Below are 18,234 nucleotides of genomic sequence, written 5' to 3'. Positions count from 1 at the left end.
AGTCCTGAATAGTCCAAAACTGGTATCAGCCTACTAGTGAGTGGGTCTGTATCCGAAGATGACTGGTAAGTTATGTCCTGCTACTCCACCATCTTAGACCTCCTCAGTTGCAATCAGATTCTTAAGCCACTGTACCACAGCAGGAACACCTATGTTTTTTATTTGTGTTTACCATGAGGTTTATTTATAACAAGCTAGATATATATGTGGTTATTTTCAGTTGCTGATCTTTTAAGTTCAAATATATTTTAACAATCCTGCATTTTATCACCCCCTTTTGCATGTTTCATGTTATGATTTCAGCCAGCTCTTGGGTGGGGTAATTCCTCACATATCTGTTGGTGGAATCCAGGGTTTCCCAAAGTTCTGTCTGCATACTGGTGTCTGGGGTCAGATACAGACAGTCTGGCTGAGGTCACTATACTTTTCCATTGCATAATCGTGGGAGGGATCAGGGCATGGGGATTTTCAGGGGTAGTACCAACCTGCTCATTGGTGGGCATGGTCCTGCCATGGCTGGCTGAAGGGCTCTAGGGGTTCTGTGGCTTGTTACTGTCCTCTGGTGGATGAGGCTGTATCTAATCCTGGCTGACTAGGATTGAGCTAGGTTGTGGGGTCTTTGATGCAGGGCCCAGGGATCCTAATGCTCTTGTTGGCCCATTGGTGGGAAAGGCCAAAACCCAAGGTGTCCCTGAGCAAGTGCCAGTTCTCTGGTATGTGTGACCAGGTCCTGGGTCCTCTGGTGAGTAGAGTGAGATCCCAGAGCAGATATAAGCTCAGGGGTTCTTAAGACAGCCAGTCAATTGATATCTGTGGCTATGTTCCTGTCTGGCTAACACTAGCCCTGAGACTTCCTTGTACTGGTGTTGACAGGCTGGTGGGGTAGGCTGGTTCCCTGCTCTAATAAGCTAGAGGGAGAATTCCAAAATGGCGCTTCCCAACACTTTGTCTTCATGGTATTACAAGCTCCCCATGGCTTCTGCCTGTGTCCCCAAGGTAAGCTCGAGTTGCATCCTGCCTCTTTAGGGGGCTCTTCAAGACCAGCAGATGGGTCTAACCCAGACTCCTTTCAAATTACTACTTCTGCCTTGGGTCCCAGAGTTGTGAGATTTTGTATATGCCCTTTAAAAGTAGAGTCTCAGAGTTCTCAGGTGCAGCAGGTTAAGGATCTGGCATTGTCACCGCAGTGGCTTGCTTGGGTTGCTCCTGGGGCACAGATTTGATCCCTGGCTGGGGAACTTCTGCATGCTGCAAGGATGGCCAAACATTAAATACAAAATAAAATAAAAGTAGAGTCTCTATTTCCTCTAACCCCCTGCCTCTCCCTAAAATCGGCCCTACCATCCTTCAAAGACCAATGTCCTTGGGACTCATGTTTCTGTTACAGGACCCCAAAGTTGGGGAGCCTGATGTGACACTCATACCTCTCATTGTTTGGGGAGCACCTTTGCATTTGTAATTATCCTCCAGTTTCTGGGTTGTCCACCCAGAGGTATGAGCTTTGATTAGTCTGGGTTTCTACCCCTCCTACTCATCTCATTTTGTTTCCCTCTTTATAGCTTTAGTTTTAGGAAATCTTTTCTGTTGGTCTTCCTGTCTTTCTCATCAATAATTGGTCTGTAAATAGTTGTAATGTTGGTGTGCCTGTGAGAGGAGGTGAGCCCAAGGTCTTCCCTCTCTGCTATCTTGCCCACCACTCCTGAAACTTTGAATATTGGATATGGTACAACCAGTGGACTTTGTGTTCAAATGAGAATACACCATTGCAAGGAGTGATGGTATTCAACATTTACAAAGGTGCTTGTTCTTGTGATTACCACATCCCACAGTAGGAATTTGGAGGAGTCATTAGTTTACAACATTAAAAAAAGAACATTAGAAATGATATAGATGTGAATTACATGTAGACAATTGATCTTTGGCATTATCAGTTTACCTATCTTGTAGCCCCAGATTATTTCAAATAGAACCTTGTTTTGATTTTACATGAGATCATCCATGATAGTAAGGACAAATGTGCCATGTATCTAAATCAGTAGTACCAGGGAAATTTTAGAAAAATCGCTTAGAATTCCTCTAATACATGCCTCATTTCCAAGAAAATAATTCTGAAACCTCTAAATGTTGGGCTTATATGTGAGTCACGGACTCGCCAAAATGTGGGTGCACATTTAAATACTTCCAAATTGACTTCCTGCTGTTACTTTCAATGATGGTATATGAATATGTGTGCGTGTGTGTGCTTTCAGAATGGTCAAAGTCTTTCTCCGTTAAAGATCAATGACTGACACTGGTGAAAATTTCCTCACTTTTATTTTCCCTCTTGGGGAATTATGATAATACTCTCATTAAGCAGTTCTGCAAGGCATTATTATTTTCACAAAAACTCCCCTATCCATACCATCTCTCATCATCTGGCATAGTAGAAAAAAGCAAGTGAAATTCTCAAGATAAAATTAGTCAAACTTTCAGAAATATTGGAGCTGGCATGGTCCATAGTCTCCCTTCTTGTGGTTAGTGACAGGCTAATCTGTGCATCTAAGAATGTCATGTGATCATAGACTCCACTCTGTTGCAAGCAGCCCTGCCCAAATACTACAGGGAACTCATGTAATACATTCAGTCTTATCATCAAGTGTGAACATCTTTTCCTTATGTTCCCAAGGAACTCTACATGACCTAAAACCTGGAGAACTTCCCAGAGGCACCACTGATTCACTTTTTCTGGCACCATCCAAGAGGGGGATTATTAATTGGAAAACATGTTCAGAAATTTGTAATTAACATTAGCCAAACTTATAAATGACTCTGTGACAGCTCTTGAGGTTGAATAGGCAAGTCTGAACATTTTTGACTGTGTGATAGTGGACAACTGAATATCTTCAGATTTTCTATTAGCTAGCCAGGTAAGTGATGCCTGTGCTATTGCCAAGACTTGGATAAATGTGTGAGCCAGAAGGAACAATTAATTCCTAAACTGAAGATGATAGCTTACAAAGGTAGATAAACAGCTTCTGAGACAAATGATTTTGGCCTGTGTTTGGTAATCGTAAAGTATGTCTCTGAAGCATTCTGCAATGTTTTGTCATTACTCAGCTCTTGAGTTTCTGTGTATTACAACTGCAAGTAATTTCCAAAGTTTTAAGTGCTACTGTACAGACCCAGTTATATCACATGATCCAACACTCATCACCTGACAAAAGGATCGTGGAGCTCAGTCCCTAACTGGACTTAAGACTTTTGTTTTTATGTCAATGATGCCATCTAGAAATGTTGACAGTGATGCAGATCAGGAGTGAGGCTACTTTTTTTTTTGGCCCTCTGATTTGGCTAAAGCACAATTTTTCAACATTGAGCACTGGAACAGAAATTTTCATCAATTATGTAACTACAATGAGGGGATATCTTGTGATTCACATAACCCTTCCTGCCTTGCTCAAAACCTCACTTTTCCTGCATTAACTCTTAAGACATCAACTGATCTATCATTAAGATCACAGCAAAAAAAAAAAAAGTGACATGGAGCAAAGAAAACCATGGGAAAGATCAATGAAACTGAAATGAAAAGATAAAACCAACTGATATACCTTTATCCAAACTCATCAGGAAAAAAAGGGGGTGGGGAGAGGGCTCAAATCAAAATCAGAAATGAGAAAGAAGTTGAATCAGAAATATGAAAGATCTTAAAAGAGTACTTCAAATAACCATATGCCAATAAAATGCAGAACCCAGAAGAAATGGACAAATTCTTAGAAAGCCACAACCTTCCAACAATGAACCAGGAAGAAATATAAAATATAAACAGACAAATAACAATTACTGAAATTGAAACTGTGATTCAAAAACTTCCAACACACCACAGTCCAGAACCATATGACTTCATTGGTAAATCTTATCAATCATGAAGAGAAGAGTTAAATCTATTCTCCTGAAACTCTTCCAAAAAAACTGCGGAAGGAACACTCTCAAGCTCATTCTATGAAGCCACCATCACTCTGACACCATTATAATGATACCACAAAAAAAGAAAATTACAGGCCAATGTCACTGATAAACATAGGTGCAAAAATCCTCAACAAAATGCTAGTAAGCTGAACCCAACAATATATTGAAAGAATCATACACCATGATCAAATGGGATTTATTGAAGTAGTAAAAGATACTTCAATATACACAAATCAATGTGTGATACAGCACTTTAATAAACTGAAGAATAAAAACCATATAGTCATCTAAATAGATGCAGAAAAAGCTTTTTAAAAAATTCAAAACCAAATTATGATTTAAACTCTCCAAATATTGGGCATAGAGGAAACATACCTCAACATAAAAAAGGAAAACCCATAGCTGCTATCATAGTCAATAGTGAAAAACTGAAAACATTTCTGTGAAGATCAGAAACAAGGCAAGGATGTCCACTCTCACAAATTTTATTTAACATAGTTTTGGAAGTCCTAGCCATGACAGAAAAGAAGAATAAATTTTAAAAATCCAAATTGGAAAGAATAAAAGTGTCACTGTTTGCAGATGATATGACATATACACAGAAAATCCTAAACATATCACTAGAGAACTACTAGAGTCATAAATGAATTGGGTAAAGCTGCAGGATATAAAATTGACACACAGAAATCTCTGGCACTCCTTTCACTAACAATAAAAGATTAGAAAGAGAAATCAGAGAAACAATCCTATTTACTATCACATCACAAAGTTTAAAATACTGAGAAATAATCCTACCTAAAGAGAAAAAAACCTATACTCTGAAAACTCTAAGATGCTCATGAAAGAAATCAAAGATGACACAAACAGATGGAAAGATGTACAGTGTTCTTGGAAGGGAAGAATCAGTATTGTCAAAATTACTATACTACCCAAGGCAATCTGCATATTCAGTACAATCCCTATCAAATTACCAATGGCATTTGCACAGAGCTAGAAGAGAAATTTTTAAAAATTTGTATGGAAATACAAAAGATCCCTAATTTCCAAAGCAATCTTGAAAAAACAGAAGCAGAAATGTAGGAATCAGGCTCCCTGACTTCAGGCTATACTACAAAGCCACAGTCATCAAAACAGTATGGAACTTGCACCAAAACAGAAATATAGGTCAGTGGAAGAGTATAGAAAGCCCAGAAATAAACTCAAGCATCTGTGGTAAACTAATCTATGGCAAAGGAGGTAAGAATATGCAGTGGAAAGAAAAGGCAGTCTCTTCAATAATTAGTGCTGGGAAAACTGGACAGCTACATGTAAAAGAAAGAAATTAGAACATTATCTAACACCACATGCACAACACACACACAGACACACATTCAAAAATGGATTAAATATGTCTGGATATTATAAAACTTTAGAAGAAAACATAGGCAGAACACACTTTGACATAAATCACAACAATATCTTTTCAGATCCACCTCCTAGAGCAATGGGAAAAAAAAACCAAAATAAACAAATGGGACCTAATTAAATTTAAAAGCTTTTGCGCAGCAAAGGAAACCATAAAGGAAAAGACATCCCACAGAATAGGAGAAATTTTTTGCAAGTGAAGTGGCCAATAAGTGATCAATCTCAAAAATATATAAACATCTCATGGGGCTTTATTTTGAAAAAGCAAACAACCCAATCAAAAGATGGTCAGAAAGGAGTTCCCTTGTGGAACAGCAGGTTAAAATCCAGTATTATCAATATAGTTGCTCAGGTCACTACTGTGGTGTGGGTTTGATCCCTGAGAACTTCCACGTGCCGTGGCTCCCCATCAAAAAAAAAAAAAAAAAAGGTCAGAAGATCTAAAGAGACATTTCTCCAAAAACAAACGCCAAAAAAAAAAAAAATGCAAGAAAAGATGTTCAACATCAATAATTATTAGAGAAATGCAAATCAAAACTATGATGAGGTACCACCTTACAGGAGCCATAATTGGCTTCATCAAAAAGTCTACACACAAATGCTGGAGAGGGGGCAGAGAAAAGGGAACCCTCATTCTCTGTTGGTGAAAATGTAAATTGGTCCAACCACTATGGAAAACAGTGTGGAGGTTCCTCAAAAAACTAAAAATAGAACTACCATATGACCCAGCAGTTCCACTCCTGGGCATCCATCTGGAGCAAACCACAATTTTAAAAGATGCATCCACTCCATTGTTCATTGCATCACTATTTACATTACTATTATATACATACACAATGAAACATTACTCACCCACAAAAAAGAGTGAAGTAATGCCATTTCAGCAACATGGATGTACCTAGAGATTAGGAAACTAAGTGAAGTAAATCAGACAAATATCATATGTCACTTATTTGTGGAATGGAATTAAAATGATATGAAAGAACTTATTTACAAAACAGAGAAGATTTGAAATCAAAATCTTTATGGTTACCAAAGGGGAAACATGGGTGAAGGATAAATTAAAGGTTGGGATTAACATATACACCCTTCTATGTATAAAATAGATAAGCAGCAAGGGAAAGCTACTCAGTACTCTGTAATTACCTATTTGGGGAAAGAATCTGAAAAAGAATGTAGATATATATAACTGAATCATTTTGCTCTACACCTCAAAGTAACACAATATTTTAAATCAGCTGTATTCCAATAAAATATTCTTAAAAATAAAAAAATCAAAATTAGAAGATGAATTTTCCTTTCATTAGAGAATCACCCTGGGTCATATAATAAAATAAAGATTAAAATTATACAAAAAAGCAAAGGTGAATCTTATAAGAAAATTATGCATCCCTATGCTCCCTCCCTCACAATCCTGTGAGACAATTCCCTTGGCCTGATGACCTCAGTCTGAGCATCCCAGAATTCTAAGGCATCACTTGGTCACCATCTTCTAAATCTCATTAGTCATCTCTGAATATAGCAGCTTCTTGTTGTAGGGAGGGTATGTGGAAGGATGGAGACAATCTTTACACAGAGGAGAAAACTTAGTTTGTGGAACGTCTCTGACTCCCTGACCATGCTGCCAACTGAGATCTTTTCATAGATTAGGTAGGTGGTGGTGGAGGGGTTCCTAGACTGTAAACTACCACAAGAAGAATCTCTGTCTCATGGATCCAGAGAGGAAGGCTGTAACAGAATTAGCTGCAGCAGAAACTGTACAGGAAGGAAGAGTCAAGGAAGTTGTGTAGAAAAGGGCACATGAGAGAAAATGAGGATGTTTTATTTTTCCTAGATTTATTGAGAAATAATGATGTACACTGCTGTATAAGTTTAAAGTGTACAGTAAGATGATTTGATTTACATATATTCTGAAATGATTACCACAGTAGGTTAACATCCATCATCTCAGGTAGATACAACTAAGAGAAAAGAGAAAAAATTCTCCTTGTAATGAGAACTCTCTTATCTACTTTCTTAATAACTTTCCCATATATCATGAAGCATCAGGTTGTAGTGAAGTTATTTTTTAATTGGAATCCAGTTAGAGAATCAAGATAGGGGAGAAACAGGAGGTACAATAAGCTTCTCATGGCTGTTCCTGCTTTTAAGATTCTCTGATCCATATTCTGTTTTTTCTCCATGTGCCAGGTCATCTTTGGCTCCCTTGTTGTACTGCCCAGAATGGAATTTGATCAGACAATTTCAATGTGACCTCTAGCCCCCAAGGATCTTTGTCTCTTTTGATACTCCATTCAGATTAATACGGTAACCACATGTGCCACTCAAAAATCCTAAGTATGTAGTTCCTGAGAGTTTCGAATGGCGTCACAAAAATACACCATCTAGAGTTTGCCCAAGTTCATGAGTCTCATCTTCAATAAGATTCTCATATTTGCTTGGAAATTTTGTCTATCTTTTAACTGTTTGTAGATTCCCACCACTGTACAAATTTTGTGCACATAACAAATTCCCTTCTTTTCCACATTCACCCTGAAAAAAACATTTTTTCCTCTATTGTTGAAATTATTTGCCCTTTCTGATTTTGCTTTCTCTACTTGGTCACCATTAGTTACCCCCCTGAAATCTTGATTTTCTCTTTACTGGTTGATTTCACTTGCTCTCCTTAATGGCACCAAAGATATCTAAATCCATGCATTTGTCTTAGTCTTTTTCCCTTTTTGATCTCTGTGTAGCTTGTGAAAGTGACAGGCATTACTTCCCACTTTGACATTCCCTTCTCTCTTGATTTCTATTGTCATGCACAGAAAAGGGTCTTTTTAAAGGCCTAATGTATTAAAATGGTGGTAAGAATAATACAATAAGAATGGTGATAAATACGAAGTATTTGTTATTTAGGGGCCATGTGTGTTTTCTCCATTAATTTTCTTTTATCTGTTTATATGTTGTGCTTTAAACAAACCATCTTTCTCATAACTTCACCTTTTAGATGGCTTCTTAAATTTTGTCTCTAGCTGGGATTTTTCTTGCCTCTTAGTTATTACCACTTTTTAGGAATAAATTGCCTCGTGATTTGGTGAATCTTTTACTGGCACCAAAACCTTGGTGTATTTGGTTCTTTCTCATTCTAACCAGAAAACACCTTTTTCCTTTCCCCTTAACTTATACCAGTAATGCGTGGATTTACGTATATTCTCTGCTGTAGAAGCTGTGAAATCTTGGGTGCGTTGATGTATGTGTGTGTTGAATATTTACATGTATAGGATAGGATATTCTTCAGAATAAAATTGTATGCTTTTTTCCCAGCTTTATTGAGATATGATTGACATGTAACTTTATGTAACTTTCAGGTGTACATTTTTTAAAATTCTACTTTAAATTTATAATAGGAATAATTTTTTAAGATTATGAACAAAGAACCATATTTGCATTCTGCATGATGTAGTCAAAGAGCAAGGGATTTAGTATCAGAAAGCCTAATTTTGGGTTCCAAAATCAGTAATTCTGTTTTGGGATAAGTTACTAACTTGTCTGAACTTGCAGTTCCCCCTCTATAAATGATAATAATGCTACTATGGAAATATCCCTCCAAAAGTAATCATAACAATCCAATATGTAGTAAATATGTGCCATACAGGTAATGCATGCTTTTCCAGCTCTAAAATTCCATCATTAACTATTTCAGGAACTTTAATAATGTGGTTTTAAAATATATATTTTCCTCTCTGACTTTAAGGATGGCATGAAAGATGACTACTACCTATGTCAGGAAACCTGGAAAAATAGAAACTGCGTATTTTCTCTGCTATGCAGTCTGTCAGAACTATTGCTTCTCTCACTCTCTTTTTCTCTCTGTCTCTCTCTTCCTCCTTCCCTTCCTCCCTCTCTTCCTCTCTCATTCCCTCCTCCCTCTCTCTTTCTTCATGCTTCTTATTGTTTTCTAAAGTTCAGAGGTTAAACCATGGATCACAATAAGGCTTGAGGTAAGCCTTCCCTACTCCACAACTGGAAATGTATAGCAATTATTATCAGGCATTCTCTTGGGAGTGGTTGAGAAATGCATTAATGTTCAGTTTTGATTTTGGAAAATTTCTTTATGCTTACTGGACTTCATAAACAAATGTTACACTGGAAAAAGAGAAACTGTGGAAAACTATGTACCTAAAAAAACTGCTTTACTTCAAAGAAATGTTGTTGACTAAACAATCAAGTAATCTTTGCTATTTATCTTGTTCTGTATTTTAAAAATTCACAATATCCTGAAGAAATGGTCTTTATCCTCTTCAAACTTATACTTGAGGAGAGAGAATCTATAATATTAAAACTGTTGGGAATTCCTGTCATGGCTCAGTGGCAACAAAGCAGACTAGAGTCCAGGAGGAGGAGGGTTCAGTCCCTAGCATTGCTCAGTGGGTGAGGGATCCAGTGTTGCCATGAGCTGTGGTTTAGGTCATAGATGCGGCTCAGATCCCACATTGCTCTGGCTGTGGTGTAGGCTTGTGGCTGCAGCTCTGATGCCACCACTAGCCTGGGAACTTTCATATGCCTTGGGTGTGGCCCTAAAAAGACAACAACAACAAAAATTGAAGAATTATGATAAGTAGGAAAGTATTTGGTCTAAATTAAAGGATCAGTTATTATCTTTTCTCAGAATACCTTCCACTCTGCTCTCAGCTTATTAAACTCTCATTTCTGTTCCAAAACTCATTGATGTCTTTTGATGTCTTTCTTTTTTGTCTGTAAATTTACCAGCAGACTCTTGTGTGTCCTTCCTGGCCAACAACAAGCACATGGAGTTTCTCCTGTGATGCCATATATGTGGTGTATTTTTAAGTTTGGAATTTTTAGAACTAAAATTGAAGTGTCCTGATTTCTAGTAATAATACAGGGGAGGGATTAATATAAAGGGTAGAGTTACTAGGGAAATTTCTTGGAGGAAATGGGATTTGATTGACTTTTGATGGATGAGCAGTGATTGTAAATATTCTGTATTGTGCTATCCAATACATAACCACTAGCCCCACAGAGCTACTGAGTACTAGAAGTATGGCAAGTGCAACTGAGAAAATAGATTTTTAATTTCATTTAATAACCACATGTAACCATAGCTACTGTTTTCATTGTTAGAAGTTTGGCTAATGTCTTCTCACTTTGTTATTTTTCTAGTATGTAGACTCTGAAGCCACATGTGGACTAGAAAATCTAGTTTCTCTGTCTCTAACCAGTTAATTGTTCCTCACTGATCCATGGTTTTCTCACTGATAAATTAACTTGGTCTAAATCATCACTACTGAGATTTGTGGGAAAATAATTTTATAACCAATTTCACTCATAATGTAGACTGAGATGTGTGCATATGTGTGTACCCAAACAACCATGTTAAAAGGCAAAGCTTTGAGATCCATTTTTTTTTCTATTTCTGGATTTCTCTTGCCCCTTCAGATCCAGGTCTGAGGCTTTTTGTGTGTTCTTGTACCTTTATTTTACCATCCCCTAACTTTATATGCTCCAGCCTCCTCCTTTTCTCAACTCACTCCAGCTTTTAGCTGCATATATAAATATTCTAGGAGCAGGAGGGATTAACATAGCGGGGTTGGACTTGCAAACAAGAGAATATTTCTTCCATGTGGTAACAGTGTATTCTCTGAAAGAAAGGTCTAGAGAGGTTCATGTAGTATTCCCAAAATTAGGGTCAGGAAAGAGTCAGACTTGTCATCATATGCCAGACAAGGGAGGTTTGAAGCAGAGAGAGATGGGATAAAAAAGGACAAATGGGACTCAGGGAGAGGGAGAAATTAGAGAGGGTGAATGGTTCTAGAACAATTGTAACATGAGTATGCATCTCTTCATTGACAGCAAATACTAAAGGTAGGGCTTAATTAGCTATAACCAAGCTGTATAGCAAACCTCAAGAGATTGTGAAGAATCTGGAGACATAAATCAAAGTGGCTTGCTTAACTCCTGATTTCCCATAACACAGCTTTCCCATCCCATTCCCCAACCCCACCATGCACATCCTGGCTACATCCTGGCTGCTAACCCCTCTACTAGGTACTTTCACTTGTACTCCTGGGAGCCCATGCAGATGCCCTGAACCACGAATATTCTGGTCTACCCTTTCCTTGGACCTGTCATGCTGTAGAGTCACCTCTATGCCCCATGCCTGATTCTCGTTTGCTTATCACTATGCTTGATCTTTGTGTGAATTGCAAATGTGTTTGTAAGTAGTGATGTAAAATGACTCGAGACATATCATGTACCTGAGATATGTGAGGTTAAGAAATGACACAATTTGAATAGCCAAAGAATTGTCTTCTGAACAATTTAAAAATAGAACCAGTGAGTTCTGCCAAATGCCATTGCTACCTCTTCCTTTTTTCTCTCTTTCTGTTGCACTGTACCATCTAGACTGCCCTTCCCAATCTTTGTTGTCCACAACTACTATGTTTTCATACTTGTTCCATTCTCTTATTTGTAGATGATTAGTCCTAGAGGATGTGGTAAAAGGATATTGGACATGGAAGTGACTCAACTGCTTTAGGTAACCACAGGTAAAATGCTTGCTTAGCAATAAAAATGGCCCTGAGAAGCAATTGTGGAGAGTTACAGTCTTTACACAGAATATACATGAATAATTAATTATTATAATATAGAACATTATTAACACTCCTATTTTCATTTTCTTTTCCCTTTCTTTATCTGAAAACATTCCAGCTGATAAATCAATGGATGGAGCAAATCACTCTATGGTGTCAGAATTTGTGTTCCTGGGAATCACCAACTCCTGGGAAATACAACTTCTCCTCTTTCTGTTCTCTTCGGTTTTTTACGTGGCAAGCATGATGGGAAACTCCCTCATTATGCTCACTGTGACATCTGACCGACACTTACACTCCCCCATGTACTTTCTATTAGCCAACCTCTCCTTCATTGATCTGGGAGTTTCTTCTGTCATTTCTCCCAAGATGATTTATGATCTGTTCAGGAAACATAAAGTCATCTCCTTCAGTGGCTGCATCACTCAAATCTTCTTCATCCACATCATTGGTAGTGTGGAGATGGCTCTTCTCATCGCCATGGCCTTTGACAGATATGTTGCCATATGTAAGCCTCTTCACTATTTAACTGTTATGAGCCCCAGAATGTGTATTTTGTTCCTGGTCACTGCATGGATAATTGGCTTGATCCACTCTTTGGTTCAACTGGCATTTGTTGTAAAATTGCCATTCTGTGGCCCTAATGTTCTAGACAGCTTTTACTGTGATTTTCCTCGGTTCATCAAACTTGCCTGCACAGATACCTACAGACTGGAGTTTATGGTCACTGCCAACAGTGGATTTATATCCCTGGGATCATTCTTCATACTGATTATCTCCTATATTTTTATCCTGATTACTGTTCGGAAACACTCTTCAGGGAGCTCATCTAAGGCCCTCTCCACCTTGTCAACTCATGTCATGGTGGTGATTTTATTTTTCGGTCCTTGCATTTTTGCTTATATCTGGCCTCATCCCACATCCCACCTAGACAAATTCCTTGCTGCTTTTGATGCAGTTCTCACCCCTTTTTTAAATTCAGTCATCTATACATTCAGGAACAAAGAAATGAAAATGGCAATGAGGAAAGTATGCAGTCAGATTTTTATTTATAGGAGGATTTCGTAAATGCCAAAAGTATCATGAAGTCTCCTTAGTCACATGGAGTAATATTGAATTTCCATTATTTTAATATCAGGAGCATCTAAGTACCTTATGAACATTTAGTTGTCCCAAATTAAAATAACATGGTTCTTTTAAAAATGTTTAAGTGAGAGATTGTGCTGCTATCTATAGCTGGCAGAAGAATGTGGTAAAATGCATCTTCTGGAGAAGGCCAAAATGCTTATCTCTCAGGAGACACTACCTTGACGAATTTACTATTGTGTATGCTAAGTCTGTTCAGTGTCAGAGTGGGTTATATATGAGGAAATGCTGATTGACACTAAGTAAATCGATGCTAGATGGAAATACGTACATCAAGATCCCAATTTATTATTTTGCCACAAAAAAATTAGCAATTGATCTGAACAACTTCCACATAAGTGTAACTCATTCTTTCACTATAAAGAAATTTCTGGGAAGTCAAGTGATGACAGGAACATCAATGAGCAGGGAGTCAGAGCATGAAGAGTTAGCTGGCTTATTCAAATATTTAATCATTATCAGATTTTGATACTTAATGCCTATATTTCCCATGCTACTATATGCCCCTCATCACATTTGGAGAAACAGGATCCTTAGACCAGGGCTTTTATCTTAATAGTTCTGGCTGGTTTTCACAAAAGTTAACTTTTGACTTTTTTATTTTAAGTCAATCCCAAATCATGAGGAGGTTCTTAGGCCATGGTTTGAACACAAGCCCCAGCAGTGACAATGTCAATCCTTAACCCACAAAACTCCTTTACCTTTTGACTGTTGTTCATACTATATTCCTACATAGTTATAGATGCATTTTTATTTCCACATGTAATGAGCCAATTTCTTCCTTTACCTTCTGCTAATATGACTGTTCATTTTGCATCATAATGATTTGAGTCACTGAAAGCTAAATTTTAGTTTTGGAGATGCTTTATTTATAATAGCATACATTGAACATCTTCCTGTATTCAATTCTATAGGAATAAGGATTTTCCATCAACAGATTTAGAAATTTTAATTTTTACTCATTTCAACAAAGAACCAAGACTTATTCTCAAAGATATATTGCAGATAACTCTGATCCTTATATAACTGAATGAGCACTCAATACACCTTAACTCAATATAGCTTAACCAGTTTACCAGTGCTCCCTTGGGCCACTTGGCCCTTATTGATTTCATAACTTTTTTACTTGATAACTTGTTTGCCTTTTCTTTTGATTTCCATTGCCCTTATATCATTTATTCTGTGTTTGACTCCTTTTTTTGGATGCTTAGAAGACCAATACACATATATCAGTTTATTAGCTGGCACTTATACTCAGCTTCCTTATGCTTTGTTTGGAAGGGGTGTTTTTAAAACAGAAGTTTCAGAGTTCCCATCATGGTGCAGTAGTTAACGAATCTGACTAGGAACCATGAGGTTGTGGGTTCGAACCCTGGCCTTGCTTGCTCAGCGGGTTAAGAATCTGGCGTTGCCATGAGCTGTGGTGTAGGTCTCAAACACAGCTCGGATCCCACATTGCTGTGGCTCTGGTATAGGCCAGTGGCTACAGCTCCAATTAGACCCCTAGCCTGGGTACCTCTATAGCTACAGGAACGGCCCTAGAAAAGGCAAAAAGACAAAAATAAATAAATTAATTAATTAAATAAAATAGAAGTTTCACTGGGTTTTCTCTTTATTGATTAAACATTGTTTAGTAGATTTATCAGGGAGTCTCTGATTCTTTTTTATTAATGTTGATTTAAAGAAATGCCTGCTCCTCCCAATCTTTACCCTTTCTGCCTTTGTGTCAGTTCTTTATCCATGACAAGATAGATTCTTCAACTGCATAGTGAATAAACATTATCTGCATCATCTCATTTAAAACAGTTTTAATATATTCTTTGTTTATACATTTTATTGGAGTACTGTTGACTGATAGTGTTGTATTAGTTTCAAGTGCACAGCAAAGTGAATCAGTTGTACACAAACATAAGTGCATTCCTTTTCAGGTTCTATTCTCATATAAGTTTATTGCACAGCATTGAGTAGAGTTCCCTGTGCTACACAATAGGTCCTTGTTACCCATCTATTTTGTATATAGTAATGTGTACATGTCAATCGCAAGCACCTAATTTATCCTCCCATTTCACTTTTGTAACTGTAAATTTGGTTTGAAAATCTTTGAGTCTGTTTCTGTTTTGTCAGTTCCTTCATATCACTTTTATTAGATTCCACATGATAGTGATCTCATATGATATTTCTCTTTCTCTGTCTGGCTTACCTGATTTATATCATAATTTCTATGTCCACCCATGTTACTGTAAATGGTATGGCTTCATTCTTTTTATGGCTGAATACTATTCCATGGTACATATGCTCCACATCTTCTTTATCCAGTCTTCTGTCAATGTACATTTAGGTTGCTTCCATGTCTTATCTATTGCAACTAGTGCTATGATAAACATTAAGATGCATGTATGTATCTTTTTGAATTATGGTTTTCTCCAGATATATGCTCAGAAGTGGGATTGGAGGCTTCAAATCATTGTTCTATATTTAGTTTTTGAAGGAACTTCCATGCTGTTCTCCATAGTGGTTGTACCACCTTATAGTATCATTACATTTTATTCTGAAAAATTACTGCTTCTGGTGAACACTTGCTCTGCTCTCTGCCCAAATCAGCAACATCTTCCTTCTGCTAAATGTATGGTATCTTGCAGCAACCACATAGTATGATTAGAAGGTAACATGTAGATCCTACCTCTCTGACCACCACTGCTTGGTCAAAGGTTAGGCTTCTCATCCAAGTCATAATGACAATGGCGTGTCTCCAGGCCACAGTTAAATGGGGCAGATATGAGCCTCTGACCAAGATGGGCCACATCTGAGCTTTCCACCAAGATGTGGGACTTTGAGAATAGAGAGAAAGCAAACCTCAGTCCATTTTGGAGCTGCGACATGTAGGGTCTACTGTCAGAAATTATATCTGGGATAATTTTTTAAAAGACATGAGAGAAGAAGCTGTAGGATTTAAAGACAGAAGCTTGTTGGTATTAAAGTTCTTGGTGGTATTAAATGTCTTTGGCATTCAGCTTCATTCCTGACCTATACTCAATGTGGTCACCAGCTGCACTAATAAATGAGCCAATACATCTACCCTCTGGCATAAGTTTAAGTTGTGGTTCTGGCATCAACAATCAAAAGGGTATTGCTTAGAGTTATCTTAGTGGCTCAGCAGATTAATGATTCAATGTTGTTCCTATGTGGATGTGAGTTTGATCACTGGCCTGGCTCAGTGGTGCCGAGGTCCAGCCCCAGCAGCCAGGGAGTGCCGAAGGAGAGGATGGGCTACAAACGGCACGGAAAGAATTGGAGCCAACTCCTCAGCTGCATGCTGCAGATGACCCAATTTATTAAATGAAAAGCATCAGTTTTTATATCCTATCACAATTAGGTTTTGTGTAAGATTTGACATTAACATTTGATTTAAAGCCCTTTTGTTCCCTCCACCCGAGATACAAAAAAAGAAGGTTAGTTAAAACATGTTCCTTTCAACTTCAGATTTTCCTTCAAGATTACAAACTTAAAGTTTCACACTGTATTTTTCTTAAAAGGTCAACAACAGTAGCTATTCTATTCTATATTAAGATCAATGCTTTAATAAGTAATAATAAACTATGATACCTAACATTCTTTAACTAAAGGTGTATGTAGTTAACAAAATGCATGAAAGCCTTGGGCTCATGGCATTCTTAAAACTACGATTTATTTGGCGCCAGCAAGCTAAGCATTTAACCTATTGTGCTGATTTACGTAAGTTCCAAACCACCAATTTCAATAGAAAGGAGTATTATACCCAAAAATTAACAAATGTCCCCACAAGGGATGGAAGTTACAAGTGACACTGTTAAAAAATATATCTATTATAGAAAATAGCAATTTATAGGCCAAACAACATTTTCCCAGCCCCAAACTTCTTTTTAAGTAAAGGGACTGAAATCATAAATTTCCCCTGTATACTCTCACAAAATAGGTGCCATAAATTGTTACTCCAAAACAAAGGCTTTTTCTATTACATTGTTTAAATAACTTCACTCTGTTTTGGTTCAAGTGTTTTACGTACCCAGGGCAAATCTTTAGCAGTAAGAAAGCTGTGAATAGAGATAGAAAAGGAAGATAAACACAGAAAAGTAGATTAACATATTTTTTAGGGGATATCATTTTTATTTTCCTGGAGCCGATGTCTTTCAAGGGATTGCTCTGCAATCCTTCTTCTTTCTTCAGCTTGTCTGTAGCTCTGCTAACCAGACAAGCCTCATGCATCCGCAATCCTTCTTCTTTCTTCAGCTTGTCTGTAGCTCTGCTAACCAGACAAGCCTCATGCAGGTGCCGACTGTGGCTTTGCTGTCTTTATTGGAGCAGCCTTATGGCTCCCGACACAGTGGTTTATGATCCAGCGTTGCCTAAGGTTGAGCATAGTTGACAGATGTGGCTTAGATTCGGTGTTGTTGTGGCTATGGCGTAGGCCTCAGCTGTAGCTCCAATTCTATCCTTGGCCAAGAAACTTCCATATGCCACAGGTGTGGCCCTTAAAAACGAACAAAAAAAAAGCATATTGAGAAATACAGCTTTTGACTCTCAGGGTTCTGAATTTTAAATGAATTCTGATGTGAAATCCTTTTCTATTTTCTTATTCCTTTAAGAAAATTCTAATTTTTTTCTTGTAATGAAAGGAAATATTCTCATTATGCAATATTTATTTGGAAATTAGAAATAAAAACATAAATAAACTAAAATAATTATAAATCATCATATGAAGATAATTATTAGTAATATGTTAGCATATCTATTTCTAGTATTGTTCTATGAATAAATATATATTGACAGAATTAGGATTTTAGAGTTTCTTAATTTTTATCCTGGCTTCTCTGATAAATATTATATTCTGAGCATTCTCTCATATTATTAGATACTGTAGCACAAGTTAATTTTATATATATACATGCTATTGCATTGTGTGATGATATCATATTTGTTATTACTCTGATGTTGGTCAATTAGATTATCTTTGAGTTTTTATTCTGCCTTTAGAATTCATTCATATGCTTCTGTCTGTATTTTAGATGACTTCCCTTTATATATATGTCTATGTTAGTAGAATATAATATTATCTTAAACTCTATAGCATAAATTTCTTCCAAAAAATGTGTATTTGCTGAGAAGT

The 18,234-nt window shown here is 37.2% G+C and overlaps 2 protein-coding genes across 2 annotated transcripts in view; both read left to right on the top strand.

The window, feature by feature from the left end:
• The window catches only part of LOC100155519 (olfactory receptor 4F6-like), a 157,516-nt gene that overhangs the window by 121,932 nt on the left and 17,350 nt on the right, over nt 1-18,234 (top strand). The gene's annotated exons all lie outside the window — the stretch shown is intronic.
• LOC100154334 (olfactory receptor 4F3/4F16/4F29-like) lies at nt 12,063-13,013 on the top strand. The gene has a single exon (XM_001929429.3). The coding sequence runs from the start codon at nt 12,075-12,077 to the stop codon at nt 13,011-13,013; it is 939 nt and encodes a 312-aa protein (XP_001929464.3). The 5' UTR covers nt 12,063-12,074.

Source organism: Sus scrofa, chromosome 7 (assembly GCF_054392235.1).
Source record: "Sus scrofa isolate SSC_HxYL_T2T_F1_AM1 chromosome 7, Sscrofa_HxYL_maternal_Yorkshire_Landrace_v2.0, whole genome shotgun sequence".
NCBI lineage: Eukaryota > Metazoa > Chordata > Mammalia > Artiodactyla > Suidae > Sus > Sus scrofa.
The sequence above is the reverse complement of the archived record's forward strand: the minus strand, read 5'-3'. Positions and strand labels throughout refer to the sequence as shown.